The following is a 16,035-nucleotide window of genomic DNA, read 5'->3' on the forward strand; positions in this document are numbered from 1 at the left end:
CAGAGTTGGTCACGACTGAAACTAATGGTCAGGGGTCCTGTTACCTTTATGACACACACATAGTACAGTGGTACCTCGGGTTACATACACTTCAGGTTACATACGCTTCAGGTAACAGACTCCGCTAACCCAGAAATAATACCTCGGGTTAAGAACTTTGCTTCAGGATGAGAACAGAAATCGTGCTCTGGCAGCGCGGCGGCAGCAGGAGGCCCCATTAGCTAAAGTGGTGCTTCAGGTTAAGAACAGTTTCAGGTTAAGAACGGACCTCCAGAATGAATTAAGTACTTAACCCGAGGTACCAGTGTAGTCACGTTTTGTAAATTCTGGTTGCTTTACTGGTTAAAGACCAGTAGATGGCAACAGGTGGCTGGTACAAAGGGAGTTTAGCTGCAACCAAAGACTCTATATGGGATGTACGGATGCTTTTTTAAAAACAACAACAAAACCAGAAATAGCTGTTTTTAAAATGCGGGATGCCCAACCTTTTAGGTTTTGGCCATGCCTTCATTAAAAGGTGCAAAAGGTCATAAACCGATAAAGATCACATGCAAGTCATTGACTTCATTCAGAGCCATCATGACGTTCAAATAATCCCCATGCAAAATGATAAACTCACATTCTTCCCATGGTACAGCCACTCTCCAGAAACATGAAAATAGGATAGGTCAGAGATGTCCAACCGGTTGACCGCGATCGACAGATAGATCCCTGTGAGATGGTGGTTGATCGCGGTTGATTGCGGGATCGCGGGATCATTATCGATCACTGGGTAAAAAAGCTGTGGAATTAATGTCTCTCTCCACCCCCCATCCCTCCGTTACATAAAGTGGACGGTCATTTGCTGTCTGCTGCTGGCAGTTGGTGAGACGATAGTTTGCTTTAGCGCTGGATGCGTTTTTTAGTGGCAGAGTTATAGGTTAGCGAATTATATCATTACCCCTAAGAAAAGCAGGGTAGTATCTGTTATGTACTGAAGTTCTCACCCTGGGCCAGCAGGGGGATACTGTAGATAGTTTTCACTCAGGTCCACATATGCAAATAAGGGATTGAAAGTGACGTTCAGTGATTGGATAGTTACAGAAAGTTGTTACAGTTGCGTTGTAGTGGAGCTCTATATAAGCAGGTTGGCTGAACCCTTCAGTTCAGTTCTGTTCTGGCCTGTGAATAAACAAGAGCTGTTTGAAGAATCGCTGTGTTGTCTGATATGTTCACCCACAACTTAATAGTAACAACAACAACAACAACAACAGGGTATGAGGTTGTACAACTCTGTTCAACATAAATAAACAAACCTCTTGAATGCGTTGTGCTCGTTTTTTGGTTGCTTCTTATTTGTCCAGTTGATAAGCTTGTTTCATTCACATGATCAGACATAAAATGGTGTTTGAAAACATATTCAAAAATGTTCTTTTATTTTAATGTTATTTATTTTATGAAGTATTTTAGATTTTTTAATGTATGCTTTTCTAACTGAAAGTTTCTTTGAGACATTTTTGTAGTAAGTGACAAATAAAGGCAATTAATACTAACAGAATAACAATAATATATATTGTTATTCTGTTAGTATCACATCCACGCAACACATTTAAAGCATTTTGAAAGCACAAAGTTTTCCCCCAAAGCAGGGGTAGGCAACCTAAGGCCTGTGGGCTGGATCTGGCCCAATCGCCTTCTCAATCCGGCCATGGACGGTCCAGGAATCAGCGTGTTTTTACGTGAGTAGAATGTGTCCTTTTATTTAAGATGCATCTCTGGGTTATTTGTGGGGCATAGGAATTCATTCACCCCCCCCCCCGAAAAAAATAACTCAGCCCACCACATGGTCTGAGGGACAGTGGACCAGCCCACGGCTGAAAAAGGTTGCTGCCCCCTGCCCCAAAGCAACCTAGGAACTGCCATTTGTTAAGGGTGCTGGGAACTCTAGCACTGCAAGGGATAAACTCCCCTTCCCAGAATTCTTTGCAGGAAGCAATGTGCTTTGATGTATGGTGTGTAGTGAACACAACCAATGGCAGAGTTAGCTGTGAACTATCCTCAAATGGGTTTTATTAATCAGTCACAAAGAATAAAGTACAGGGAAGGTGGCAGCTTATCTGTTGCCAATCTCACCAGAAGCAGGAAGCACAAAACTCTGAGACACAAAAGAGAGAGAAAAAAATCCTCTTCCTTTTTTTTTTTTTGCTTGCACGGAAGGTCTCAAGATGAAGACATCAGCAGGGCCTGTGTCAAAACGAAACAAACACTCTTGTCTGCTGCCTCCTTGTAATTCTCAACAATTCTTAAAACAAGCCAATACAAGGAAATACTTCAAGGAACTCAATTGCCAGAGTCGCACATGGCAAGACACTTTTTTTTTTTCCTGGCTGCATATAATCATTAACTTAGAAGGGAAAGCTCTCTTTTTATTATTTCACTGCTGTCACGTGCTGATTCTCAAGAAGCAAGTTCTACTAGTTCCATCATGGGAAAGGGAAGACCAAGCTGACCAGGCTCAGCCAACGCTCAGCCAAGCACAGCAACGGAGATGTTGAAACTGAAGCGAGAGATTGGGCTGGCCAGCGCAGTGTCATTAATTGCTGGCACTATGATCGGTTCGGGGATTTTCATGTCCCCAGAGTGGGTGCTGCGTAACGTAGGCAGCCTGGCCGGTAGCCTAATCATTTGGGCATCCTGTGGCATATTGTCCACTTTTGGGGCCCTGTCCTACGCTGAACTGGGAACTTTAATTAAAGAATCGGGAGGTGAATATATCTACATCCTGCGGACCTTTGGCTCCCTCCCCGCTTTCCTCTTTGCCTTTACCTCTGTCATTGTCGTGAGACCCGCCGGCGTGGCGGCCATCTCCCTGAGCTTTGCTGAATACACTGTGGCCGCCTTTCATCCTGGGTGCCCTTCTCCCCAGGTAGCGGTCAAATGCGCGGCTGTGGCCTGCATCCTGCTTTTAACGCTCATCAACTGCCTCAGCGTCAGGCTGGCCACCTCTGTCATGAACGTCTTCACGGTGGCCAAGCTGTTGGCGTTGCTGGTCATCGTGGTGGGAGGCGTGGTGCTGCTCGTTCAGGGGGAAACGCACCGTTTCCAGAATGCCTTTCAAAACACAAGGTTGGAAGCCGGGGTTATCGGGATTGCGTTCTATCAAGGGCTTTGGTCTTTCGATGGATGGAACAACCTGAATTATGTGACTGAGGAGATTAAGAAGCCGGAGGTGAGTGGATAATAGATAATTGATAGATAGATAGATAGATAGATAGATAGATAGATAGATAGATAGATAGATGATAGATAGATAGACAGATAGATGATTGATAGATGATAGATAGATAGATGATAGTTGATGGATGGATAGATAGATATAGATAGATAGGTGATAGATAGATAGACATAGAACACTGAATTGTTTATATTTTCTATTGTGTGTATGTGTGTATTTGTACAGTGGACACTCGGGTTGCGAATGTGATCCATGCAGGAGGCACGTTCACAACCTGCAGCCGTCGCAACCCGCAGCACCACGCCGTGTCTGTGCACGCGCGGGTTGCAATTCGGCGCTTCTGCACATGTGTGACCACCAAAACCCGGAAGTAACCAGTTCCGGTACTTCCGGGTTCCGGCGGGTCCATAACCCAAAAAAACGCAACCTGAAGTGTCTGTAACCCGAGGTATGACTGTACTTAGATTGGCAGATTTCACACCTAGAGATGACATATAGCCCACGTGTCTGAGTTTTGCTTGCATTCTGGACATGCCAGTCGATAGCTGGTTGGCCTATTCGTGGGCCTGGCTTCATTTTTAAAACAAAACAAAACAGCAAGTTACTAGCCCTTATGAAGCCAGATCAAGGAGCAGGCATGTCCCTTTGCATCTCCAACTTAACTAGAACTAGAAACCCTTTACTATCTAAGCATGTATTTCCTATAATAAACTTAGCCTTCTTATTTTTTATATCAAGAGATTCGGTGTGATTGCTTTAGATTTGATGAGGGTCAGCACAGACAAAGGACTGAGACACTTTCGGAAGTTTGGAGGTTCCTCTCTCGGTCTCCTCTTTCCCCATGGAAACCAATACAATCTGAGCTGCATCCCAACACTTCCAACAATGAGAGAAAGAGAGCCATTAAAAAAAAATTCTCTATAATCTTGAAGACAAGGGGAAGGAAGGGTGCTTCATTTTTCCAAATCAGGATTCAGATGCAGACCAGACTCAAAATGAACAACCTTCTGACTGAATCAGGCTGCTTCCAAAGTGCTAAATTGGGATCTGGACCAGTTCTAGTATACATACCGATGGTTGTGAAATTATGCATATATAAGAGCCATGCATACCTAGGCTAGAAAAGCATCTTAGGCAGTGGGTTTCTACACATACACATGGCAAAATGCTCACCAGTAATCTTGCATAATGTTGTCCTCTGGCATCCTGCATTTGAAATTTCACTGACACCCAACGTGCCTGTAGAAATAAAGTGTGAAGTTACTCTAGCTAAAACTCTTTTATCCATTCAATTCAGTCGGAATTCTCACTTACCTGGGTGGATTCTCTGAGTTATAGATTACTTTACTTGTTTTCAGACAAGTGTGGTAGCATTCGATTCAATTATGTTACCTTGATGGCTTTAATTTGTAGTGCATCACTTGCGTATCTCTGTGCTGGGCACATTCTTATGAGTGGTTATTTCTGGGTTGTATTATTCAACATGCGCAGCAGACTTCCGCTTTTGCCAGGCAACTTTCCACTCCCCCCCTTTTCCCTACAGCTCCATGTACCCACAAAAATCAGCTCCAGAGGGTTGGGGAAGATGAGCAAATATTGGAGTCATGTAGGGAGAAGACAGTGAATCTGCAGGAGTGGAACTCTGTTCCCACAGAGCTGACTACAGCTCTTAATTTTTTTACATGCCATCATTTTCAAACATTGCAAATTGTTTACTTTTAGCCCTGGGCTGATAACTTTGCTCCCTTGTTATCTTGTTTTTGCTGTTTAGAGAGATGCGATGGGAGCCTCCTTAAATGAGAAAAATGGTTGGCAAACTATGGGATTCCTGAAATTTTGCATTTATGACGTGAGATGGCAGCACTCAGTCGCAAGGCATACAAATATCGTAACAAAAATTCTGAGTTCACTAATCGTGAATCTATGAATTGCGGCTTTCCAAATGGTGTACAATAGCAGGGGTCAACAATCCAAGGTCTCAGCTGAGATTTAAAGTTCAAACTTGTAAAGTGCACCTTACAGCTCTGATACGTGTGCAAACTGAACATTGATACTTTTTACCACTTATAGCTTAAATAGCAAGCAAAGTCTAAGGTTATAGAATGCCTAAGTTTTTAGTCAATCAGTGTCAGCTTTCACTATTCATTTCCTAAAGATGTGCAGATTATACCATCAGCTAAGTAAGTGACAATGAAGATGCATTTGCACTAAAGGAGAGAGTGGAGGAGTGAGGAAATAACTATGATTTGTTCAGGAAAACAGATACTAGTCCTACGAATCCAAAACTGGACAATACAATAAAAATGTCCCAAAATAGTGAGCAAGCTTTTGAATTATCCTGAGCTCTTAACTGGTCTAGATTTTAAGCAAAGTGGGTACATCTGCATGGTACCTTTAAACCAGTATGATACTACTTTAAACAGTTGTGCTTTCCCCAGATAATCATGGGAACTGTGGCTTGATAAGGGTGCTGAGAGTTGCTGGGAGATCCCTATTCCATTCACAGACCTACAGTTCCCAGAATTGACTGCTAGAAGTAAGTCCTGTCGTCAATGAGATTTACATTAATCTAAGTGTGCCTAGGCATGTCTGGTCAAAAATAAGTCCAACTGAATGCATTAAGATTTACTCCCAGGTAAGTGTATATGGGACTGCAGCCTTAATTATGCAGTCTACCTAATCTCTCTATAACATTATAAAATATGATCTCCAGCTAGTGTAAATGAGCAGCGTAGAAAGGACTGAACTGTTGGAAGCTTTCTAGTATCATCACTAGTTTGATTATGATTCTTAGTTCCCTGGATCCCGCAATCTCCTGGCTTGTATCAAATGCCTACCATGCTCAGAGTGGACCCATTTAAATTAATGAACACAACTTACTGATGCTCACTAATTTCAAGGGTTTACTCTGAGTTTAAAACTTGTTGGATGCAGCTCTTTGTTTGGGGGCATTTGGGGAAAACAACTCTCTCTCTCTCTCTCTCTCTCTCTCTCTCTCTCTCTCTCTCTCTGTGTGTGTGTGTGTGTTTTCAGTAAAAAAAATCAAATATAGAGGTGCATATCAGGCCTTGTTTGCTTTTCTTTACTCTTTCTCCAGGTGAACCTTCCATGGGCCATGATGATTGCTATTCCTCTAGTTACCTGCTTCTATTTGCTGGTAAATGTGAGCTATTTTGCAGCCATGACTCCTGCCGAACTTCTGTCTTCAGGTGCTGTGGCCATTACGTGGGGGTGAGTGATGCTCCAGAGCTCTGAAGACTTACCTACATATTCACCAAAAGCAACCCAATGTTATTCATTCTGCAGTTCCTGCAAATCTACGTTCAGCTGCAGGCTGGATGAAAGTGGCTTTTCTGTTACCGCTGCACATCACCCCACATTGTTGCAACTGATCAGGAAATAGTATTTTTCCCAAGCGTGTCAAGAATCTACTCTCTAGTACAGAATCCTGGAAGAAATGCAGACATGCGTGCAGGAGTGACGGAACTACTACACTAGCTTCCCAGCAGATGAGACGATGTTGCTTACCAAGAGGGGGAGCAGCAAGGTGGTGGGGATGTTGGCAGGGTGCGAACACGTCAGCAGGAACCCTCTGATTGTTTCTGCCATTGTGTTTGCAATGCACCATCCTCTCCTCCACTTTATGCTTCTCCCTCAGGATTAGTGACCCACTTGCCAGGAACCAAGCCTAAGGCTCTGCCCCATCAGACAAGCTGCAGCGGATGGCTGTGGTTTGGAGAAAAGGAGGAAGGGAAAGCCAAAACCACACTGCCTATGGGGATCTTGTCATTGGAATACTATAATCCACTTGTCACAGGAATACCATAATCCACCGTGTCAGCCCTCCAGTTTAGAAAAACTGGGATGTGGAACTGAGGAAAGTAAAATGGTGAGAACAGATTGTGAAAGCCAAACTGAAATAAGACACAGCGATGTCTGCCTTGGTTATGGGTTGTATCCAATCAAGTCATCCCTTTACTGCAAGGAATTCCACCTGTGAAATAGAACTGCCTCTCCTTGTTCTCCCCCATTTCCCTCTGCTTCCCCTAAAGCTTCTCCAGAAGATGGGGGGGGGGGGGAGACACAGAACAGATTTTTGGGGGGTGTCACAATACTTAGGGGTGAGAGGGAGAGGAAGTCCTGTTCCAAGGCAGAAGTCCTTGTGCTAACAGAATGACTTGGTTGGATGCAACCAATAGTTAAGGATATTTCAGGCTTTCAAGTTTCCCTGAACTCTCAGTCAGTCAAAATAAAATGAGTTTGCAAAACCAAGTCGCATCAGTTATTACATGCCTGTGTTAGTATGCATGTGTACACACACACACACACACACACACACACACACCTTTAGCTGCTGCTGTCTGGAAAAAAGCAAGAAAGCATCCTGTGTCACCCTGAAGATGATTTTTTTTGTGTGTGTTATGAGCTTTCCTGGGGATGATCCGTGCTACACAAAGTGGGCAGTGAAGGTGTTGGGCTTTTACACAAGCCTGGGGTCTGAGTGTGCACGAGACGCTATGGTTCTGCAAAAACAAAAGAAGTGAAATCGTCAATTGCAAAGCATCAACCTGCCTATATATAGGGATCATCTCAGAAACGTTCAGGCCTTTACCAGCTGGTGTTCAGTCTGTGCCTTATCAAACTTGCCCCACATAATGCTTATGATGCATCTTTTTATAGAGTTTATGTTAATACCCATTCACATGATGAATATATACTGAGACAAGTGACAAAGCTCATTTCACTGTGTCAGGACAACTTTTCCATGCACTGCCTTCTCTATTACTCCTGATGAACAAGTTATTTGTTACCATTCTTCTCTGTTACAGTTCTCTGCCCCACCCCTTTAAAGTCCTACACCCTCTCCTGCCTGATTAACCTTGTCATTCCAGGGAGAAGGCAACAAGGGGGTAGAAGAACTAAATGGTGCATTCAACAGAACTGTGTATCTCCTAGAGCAGATTAGGGTGACCACTTACACATTATCAAAAAGAGAGGAAACTCATCACCCAAAGAGAAAACAAAAGAGGACACAGGATTTGCACATAATTTGTCTATGCTAATTTATAAGTATAGATGAAAAATCATAACCATAATTTCAGCAGAATAAAATGCATCTAACTTCATCAAGGGAGACAGATCAGGTGAGCTATGTGCCTGTGTTAGTTTTATGCTGTTAGCCACCCTGAGCCTGGCTCCGGCTGGGGAGGGCAGGATACAAATAAAAATTTATTATTATTATTTGAAGGCTGCCGTCTTAGTGCTGCTAATGACAGACAACCTCCAAGGCCTCCGTCTTCCTCCTTAAGGTTCTTAATTGGAGCTGGACCAGACAGCTCTCCAAACAGGAGACTCATTATTTATGAATTTTGCACTAATACGTGCATTTTCATTCTCATCTTATCCTAATATATGCATTTTGTATGTATTATTTGTTTGCAAAATTGTGTTGTGAAATGCAGGGATGTGCAGATCTTGAAGGCTATCTGTGTTTTTATTTGCTGATTGTTGCAGGAAGTGCAAGCTAGGGAGCTTCACATTAAAATTGTCTCCACTCCTACTGGCTTGCCTTTCAAGTAATACCTACTGACGCATTAGTTGAGTGTGTGAGTTAACAAAACAAGGCTGCTGCTTTCCCTTCTTAGTCATACTGTCATAATCCCTTCTCCATCCCCCTCTTTAGGAACAAGGTCCTCGGTAGCTGGGTCTGGCTGATGTCATTGTCCGTTGCAATGTCTTCGTTTGGATCAGCGAACGGAACATTCTTCAGCGGAGGCCGCATGTGTTATATTGCGGCAAGAGAAGGCCACATGGTAAGAGCTGTGAACCTACTGATATTCCTGTGTTTGTGTGAAACATTGGTTTAGTCTCTTACATCCATTGCAATGCAAGCCAAGCGAAACCCATCTCTTACTATTACATGTATGTTTGACTCTTCTGTGTAAAGTTCTGGTCTGATGCCAGACCCTACAGAGAAGGCAGGTCAGGAGTAGCAGCACCATGGAGAGCTCAAAGTGAACAGACGTGAGCCCTTTTAAGCTTCTGCCTCCAGGCTTTGCCCTCTTGTGACTAACTTTATATTCTTAAAGGGGCAACCGTCTGGCCTAAAGATGGACACTCCTACTCCATTCTCTAGCCTCCTGTGTGGTGTACTTTCTGTTTCGCTGGACTGGTGAGAATCTGTGGGGAGGCATTATGGTCCATAGCTCAGGCAAAGGTGCCTGTAAGGGTCCAGGCTCTGCCCTGCAAACATAGGAGGTTCTTCTGATGGCTCATGTTTGTCAGCCTCGGGCTCAGGAAGGCTCAAAGACCTGCACCTGGTCTAACTATTTATCTGGAGCCTCTGCAGCCTCCGACTCCTAGTCTTGATAGTCGCTGGACTCCTGGGTCATGACAATACTCTGTGGACTAATGTGGCTGCCTAACAACCAGCTAGGGCAGCAGTTGCAATTCTTTTTTGCAGGGAAGGGACCTATATAAAAGGCTAAAAATACGAGACATTTATGAGGTGAGGAATATACTGTATTTTTCGCCCTATAGGGCGCACTGGCCCACAGGACGCACCTCATTTTTGGGGGGGGAAATGAATAAAAAAAAATTATTTCCCCCCCACCCGTGGGGCTGGGGCGGGGGAAGCCCGAGCTTCCCCCCACCCCAGCCCCCAGAACAGGCTGCTATCCGCAAGCCTTGCGAGCCCGGGGGGAGTTCCCCCAGGCGCACAAGGCTTGCGGACACCTGCGTGAAGCACGGGGCGTCCTCCGGAGGGCGCCCTGTGCTCTGGGCTGCAGGCTGCCACCCGCAAGGCTTGCGAGCCCAGGGGAACTCCCCCCGGGTGCGCAAGGCTTGCGGACACCTGCACGAAGCACGGGGCGTCCTCCGGAGGGCGCCCCGTGCTTCGGGCTGCAGGCTGCCGCCCGCAAGCCTTGAGAGCCCGCGGGAACTCCTGCTGGGCGCGCAAGGCTTTCGGATAGCTTCCTGAAGCCTGGAGAGTGAGAGGGGTCGGTGTGCACCGACGCCTCTCGTTCTCCAAGCTTCAGCGAAAGCCTGCATTCGCCCCATAGGACGCACACACATATCCCCTTCATTTTTGGAGGGGAAAAAGTGCGTCCTATAGGGCGAAAAATATGGTACTCTGATTTTCCTTCCCTTTTTATGTGATTGCTCGCACATTTTCTCTTTTGTAAGAGAATTATCACTGTGGTTGACAACCTGTGCCAATAGTCAAGTATAGTAGTAGTAGTAGTAGTAGTAGTAGTAGTAATATCCCCCATCTGACTGACTGCACCAGCCACTCTTGGCAATTTCCAACAAATATAAAAGCAAAATAACATATAACATTGTGGTTCTCTTCTGCACACATATGACATCCCTGGCGCCTTGATGTGGTTTTTCTTCTGATCTGATTAGATGGCCTTCGGGATCTCTTCCAGTTCTATGATTCTATGATTCAATGGGCTCCCATTCAAGTTAAGTTTCCAGAGAACCAGGATTTTTTTATATTAGGCCGGACTTCAAATTTGCAGGCTGTTGGGTAAAACAGTGACATTCAAAATGAAACAAATGTATTGCAACAGAAATCATCTGGTGGCGATTTCTGTTTACCGTATTGTTCGCTCTATAGGACGCACTTTTTCCCCTTCAAAAATGAAGGGGAAATGTGTGTGCGTCCTATGGAGCGAAGACGCCATAGCCCTGCGACCCTCTCCCGGCTGGAGAGGTGACGCGCGCCTATGGCAGGAGCCTCCATAGGCACGCGTGTGACCTCTCCACCCGGGAGAGCGCGCGCGGGGCTAAAGCAGCCCCCCGCGACCCTCTCCCGGCTGGAGAGGTGACGCGCGCCTATGGCAGGAGCCTCCATAGGCGCGCGTCACCTCTCCACCCGGGAGAGCGCGCGCGGGGCTAAAGCAGCCCCCCGCGACCCTCTCCCGGCTGGAGAGGTGACCCGCGCCTATGGCAGGAGCCTCCATAGGCGCGCGTCACCTCTCCACCCGGGAGAGCGCGCGCGGGGCTAAAGCAACCCCCCGCGACCCTCTCCCGGCTGGAGGGGTGACGCGCGCCTATGGCAGGAGCCTCCATAGGCGCGCGTGTGACCTCTCCACCCGGGAGAGCGCGCGCGGGGCTAAAGCAACCCCCCGCGACCCTCTCCCGGCTGGAGGGGTGACGCGCGCCTATGGCAGGAGCCTCCATAGGCGCGCGTGTGACCTCTCCACCCGGGAGAGCGCGCGCGGGGCTAAAGCAGCCCCCCGCGACCCTCTCCCGGCTGGAGGGGTGACGCGCGCCTATGGCAGGAGCCTCCATAGGCGCGCGTCACCTCTCCACCCGGGAGAGCGCATGTGGGGCTAAAGCAGCCCCCCGCAACCCTCTCCCGGCTGGAGAGGTGACGCGCGCCTATGGCAGGAGCCTCCATAGGCGTGCGTCACCTCTCCACCCGGGAGAGCGCGCGCGGGGCTAAAGCAGCCCCCCGCGACCCTCTCCTGGCTGGAGAGGTGACCCGCGCCTATGGCAGGAGCCTCCATAGGCGCGCGTCACCTCTCCACCCGGGAGAGCGCGCGCGGGGCTAAAGCAGCCCCCCGCGACCCTCTCCCGGCTGGAGAGGTGACGCGCGCCTATGGCAGGAGCCTCCATAGGCGCGCGTCACCTCTCCACCCGGGAGAGCGCGCGCGGGGCTAAAGCAGCCCCCCGCGACCCTCTCCCGGCTGGAGAGGTGACCCGCGCCTATGGCAGGAGCCTCCATAGGCGCGCGTCACCTCTCCACCCGGGAGAGCGCGCGCGGGGCTAAAGCAGCCCCCCGCGACCCTCTCCCGGCTGGAGAGGTGACCCGCGCCTATGGCAGGAGCCTCCATAGCCGCGTGTCACCTCTCCACCCGGGAGAGCGCGCGCGGGGCTAAAGCAGCCCCCCGCGACCCTCTCCCGGCTGGAGAGGTGACGCACGCCTATGGCAGGAGCCTCCATAGGCACGCGTCACCTCTCCACCCGGGAGAGCGCCCGCGGGGCTAAAGAAGCCATAGCCCCGCGACCCTCTCCCATGCGTTACTATGGCAGCAGCCTCTCCGCTGCACCTTTCCGCTGCTCCCTGACCTGCTCTTTGGGGCTGGTGGTGGGCTTCCCCCCGCCAGCCCCAAAGAGCAGGTTGAAAGGAACCTGAAGCCTGGAGAGCGAGAGGGGTCGGTGCGCACCGACCCCTCTCGCTCTCCAGGCTTCCAAGGTAGCCGCCTGAACGCACTTTAAACGGCACCTTGTTTTAGAGCGGGAAAACAAGAGGGGAAAAATTATCCCACTCTCTGCGCAGCGCCTCCTGCCACTTCGCTGAAGGGGCGCTGGGCAGAGAGCGGAATAATTTTTTTCCCTTGTTCTCCCCCCTCTAAAACAAGGTGCGTCCTATTGTCCAGTGCGTCCTATGGTGCGAAAAATACGGTATTTCTCAAAGTTCAACGGCCATGTTCACTGCTCTTTTCCTAATCAGAGTCTTGTGTTTGATCTTTGGAGAAAGCTCCGCTGAAGTGAAGGAGAAAAAAATGACGTTTCCAATGTGTTGACGATTGTCTTGTACTTTGTGTCTTCATTTTCAGCCAGACATTCTATCTATGGCTCACATAAGATACCTTACACCTTCTCCTGCTCTCATATTCACTTCTGCTGTCTCGATAATTATGGTTATAGCCGGAAGCTTCAGTCAGATTGTGAACCTTTTCAGGTATGTATGTTTAGTATTCTCATCACTCCATGGGTTTCTCAGTATCATACTAATTCTGTTTTTGCTTCCACAGCCTTCCCTCCCCCCGTTCTGTTTTAAAAGCAATGAAAGAATGGATAGCAACTTTTTAGCCATTCATTAATTTCATTAAGCATGCCAATGCAGTATAACCATAAAAGCAACACCAGTAAAAAGAAGAAAAATGAAAGTGAAAACAATTTCAAAAAATCTCCTCTGAAAAGCCTTGTGGGAAAAGGACGGTCTTCAAAGGGTAGCAAAAAAGATAACAGAGGCAGGGCCTGTCAGAGATATAATGTGAGCACGTTCCAAAGACCCTACATTACATGGAACAGACTGCCTGATGAGATAATCTTTGCAAGATGCAGAGAGCAATGATTGACTGGGTAGATCACTCTCACCCATTCAAGCTGTGTGCATGAGAGAAGGAAATAAATGTGTGTGTGTGTGTGTGTGTGTGTGTGTGTGTTTTACTGGACTACAGCCCCACTTGACTCTGATTGTTGGCCATACGGACTGGGGCTAAACTGCATTGGAGCCCTACAATGCCAGAAAGGCTCATGTCTAGAGTAAATGCTACTAACATTATTTCTGCACAGTTTTACAGCTTGGCTTTTTTACGGGATAACTGTGGCTGGTCTCCTGTACTTAAAGATTAAGAAACCAGAATTGTCAAGATCTTACAAGGTGAGACTTTAAAAAGAAGACGGCTTAAACACACTATGTTCTTGATTAAAGAGAAAAATGGCCGTCCAGATTTTGTTGGACTACAACCGGTGATTAAAAAATATACTGTTACCTGCGGGGGGGTGGGGATCCTTCTAAAATATATGACTATAATTTTTTTTAACAAAATTATTTTTTACACAGGTACCAATCATCATACCAGTAGTTTTTCTGATGGCATCTATATACCTTGTGTTGGCACCCATCATTGACCAGCCCCAAATGGAGTTCCTTTATGTCATCCTATTCATTTTCAGTGGGGTCATCTTTTATTTTCCCCTGATTCACTACAAGTACCACCCCACCTTCTTAAGAAAATTTACTATGCATTTTCAGCTGTTTCTGGAGGTTGCCCCAACTGAAAAGAACGTGGACTGATTCAATAGTCACATGCCTGCTTTGAGAGACTCATGGCAAAGTCTGTAGATCTGGTCTGAACTGTCGGTCTGAACATTTGGGATCAAGTCACCATAAGCCAGGCATGTCCAAAATCCGGCCCACTGGTTGATTTAATCTGGCAGTTTATTTCTTGGGGGGAAATCCCCCAAAAAGCTCAACACAACTTCAATCCTAAAAAAAGTCAACAACTTGGGTTGGCCCTCACGCATGTTCACTTCATCAAATCTGGCCCTTTTTAAAAAAAGTTTGGATACCCTACCATAAGCCATCATCGTTTCCAAAACTGGAGAGCAATTATTTAGTGACCTGGATGTTTCTGAAGGGACACGGGTGGTGCTGTGGGTTAAACCACAGAGCCTAGGACTTGCCGATCAGAAGGTCGGCGGTTCAAATCCCCACGACGGGATGAGCTCCCGTTGCTCAGTCCCTGCTCCTGCCAACCTAGCTGTTTGAAAGCACGTCAAAGTGCAAGTAGATAAATAGGTACTGCTCTGGCGGGAAGGTAAACGGCGTTTCCGTACGCTGTTCTGGTTCGCCAGAAGCGGCTTAGTCATGCTGGCCACATGACTCGGAAGCTGTACTCCGGCTCCCTTGGCCAGTAAAGCAAGATGAGCGCCACAACCCCAGAGTCGTCTGCAACTGGACCTAATGGTCCCTTTACCTTTTCCTTTATGTTTCTGAAACAAGGCTTTTAAATTATGGTGTGTGTGTGTTTCTGGGTGTGCGCATGCACACACACACACATTTTCCCCTATCCACTATAGCCACTGATATTTAATACGGTTAAAAGCACATAGAAATCAAGGGGTAGTTTCGTATTTAATGGCTTGATAGTCTTCTGCTGGGGAAGATGCAGCTCTTACCATAGAAACGTACCATTTGTAAATAATAGAAAAGAAACTTTCTAAGCATATGCCGGCTGTTCTTGAATCTGTAAACGGGAATTGATGAGGTTGACCTCCATAGAGGGTGTTTGTAACAGCTCCCATTTCACACTTTTGTACAAATTTTGGCCTAACTCCTGCCACTACCTACACATGTGCATCTGTCACTCTGAAAAGCTTCTTCGTGTGAGTCTTCTTCTGCAAACTGGCATGACACGAGTGCCTGTGGGTAGCTTAGGCTTATGCCAAGGCTATGGTGGCAGCATTTCTGCTCTTTGCTAAACATATGGTCCCAGGAGAACAGCCGGGAGAGGCATTAGCTACAGCAGAGAAGGTAGGCAGGTGTGTAGGAGGGTGAAGTTGCAGAGTGTTGGGAAATGTCCTGGGAACTTCAAAACATCAGAAATGAGCAAATGAGGGCTGAGGAGCAGGCCAAGAAGACATAAGCTGGTGGCGGAGAAGAACAAAGGCATAAGATTAATTGTGTAGCCGTGTTTGGGATTCTGCAAAGGCATGGAGGAACACATTGGGACAAAGAGGATTACAGATGGCAGGATGGTTACAGTCAAATAAAAACAACAAAATGAATTTGGGAGGGCAACTAATGTAACGGAGTCCTCTGTGAGGAGACTGTAACGTGATTTGAAGTCACTGCAAGTTCTACGTCGAGCTTAGGGGTCTGCTCTTCTTGTCGCCAATTCACTTTGGTACTATGGTGTTCTGTTAACGCCTGCTTGTTATTAACTGATAAACTGTGGACCTCTTTGAATAATTGGGTTATTTGAGAGGCAATACCTCTAATTTGTTGGAAGAGATGCTCAACCATTCTTGAAATTAGAGTTAATTGGGTGCTCTCCCTACTTGCTATTCCTTCCTCACTTAGCGGCACAGGATCAACTTGCCCCATTGCTGGATCCAGTTCCAAGCTCTCACCTTGAATACTCTCCCCACACTCACAATCATCTTCAAGGGGAGAAAACCATTTTTTTGTTGGAACTATAAAAGCAGATTTGTTAAAAAAGTTGGCGGTTAATAGCTAGCAGCTAGCGGCCTGCCCAGGATGCTGCACAGAACTTGCCCAAGATGTTTCTCATAGTGTA

At 46.9% G+C, this 16,035-nt stretch overlaps 1 protein-coding gene and 1 long non-coding RNA gene across 3 annotated transcripts in view; one reads left to right on the forward strand and one right to left on the reverse strand.

Moving 5' to 3' along the window:
* Nucleotides 1-841: 841 nt before the first annotated feature.
* LOC310759893 lies at nucleotides 842-2,921 on the reverse strand. The gene is made up of 3 exons (XR_014546618.1): nucleotides 2,806-2,921; nucleotides 2,129-2,223; nucleotides 842-1,161 (listed from the first exon to the last, which is right to left on the reverse strand). It is a non-coding gene; the product is annotated as an uncharacterized lncRNA (long non-coding RNA).
* The window catches only part of LOC310759703 (b(0,+)-type amino acid transporter 1-like), a 121,401-nt gene continuing 107,599 nt past the window's right edge, over nucleotides 2,234-16,035 (forward strand). Inside the window, exons 1-6 of one of the 2 annotated variants that reach the window (XM_083607329.1) lie at nucleotides 2,234-3,208; nucleotides 6,312-6,445; nucleotides 8,898-9,027; nucleotides 12,784-12,908; nucleotides 13,526-13,613; nucleotides 13,797-14,165. In XM_083607329.1, coding sequence (XP_083463455.1) covers nucleotides 2,528-3,208; nucleotides 6,312-6,445; nucleotides 8,898-9,027; nucleotides 12,784-12,908; nucleotides 13,526-13,613; nucleotides 13,797-14,030 — 1,392 coding nt within the window. In that variant the 5' untranslated portion in view covers nucleotides 2,234-2,527 and the 3' untranslated portion in view covers nucleotides 14,031-14,165. Of the gene's footprint in view, nucleotides 3,209-6,311; nucleotides 6,446-8,897; nucleotides 9,028-12,783; nucleotides 13,370-13,525; nucleotides 13,614-13,796; nucleotides 14,166-16,035 lie in introns of those variants that run through there. The other variant, XR_014546481.1, reaches the window with a different exon arrangement.

Source organism: Podarcis filfolensis, assembly GCF_964270895.1.
Source record: "Podarcis filfolensis genome assembly, chromosome: 3".
Taxonomy (NCBI): domain Eukaryota; kingdom Metazoa; phylum Chordata; class Lepidosauria; order Squamata; family Lacertidae; genus Podarcis; species Podarcis filfolensis.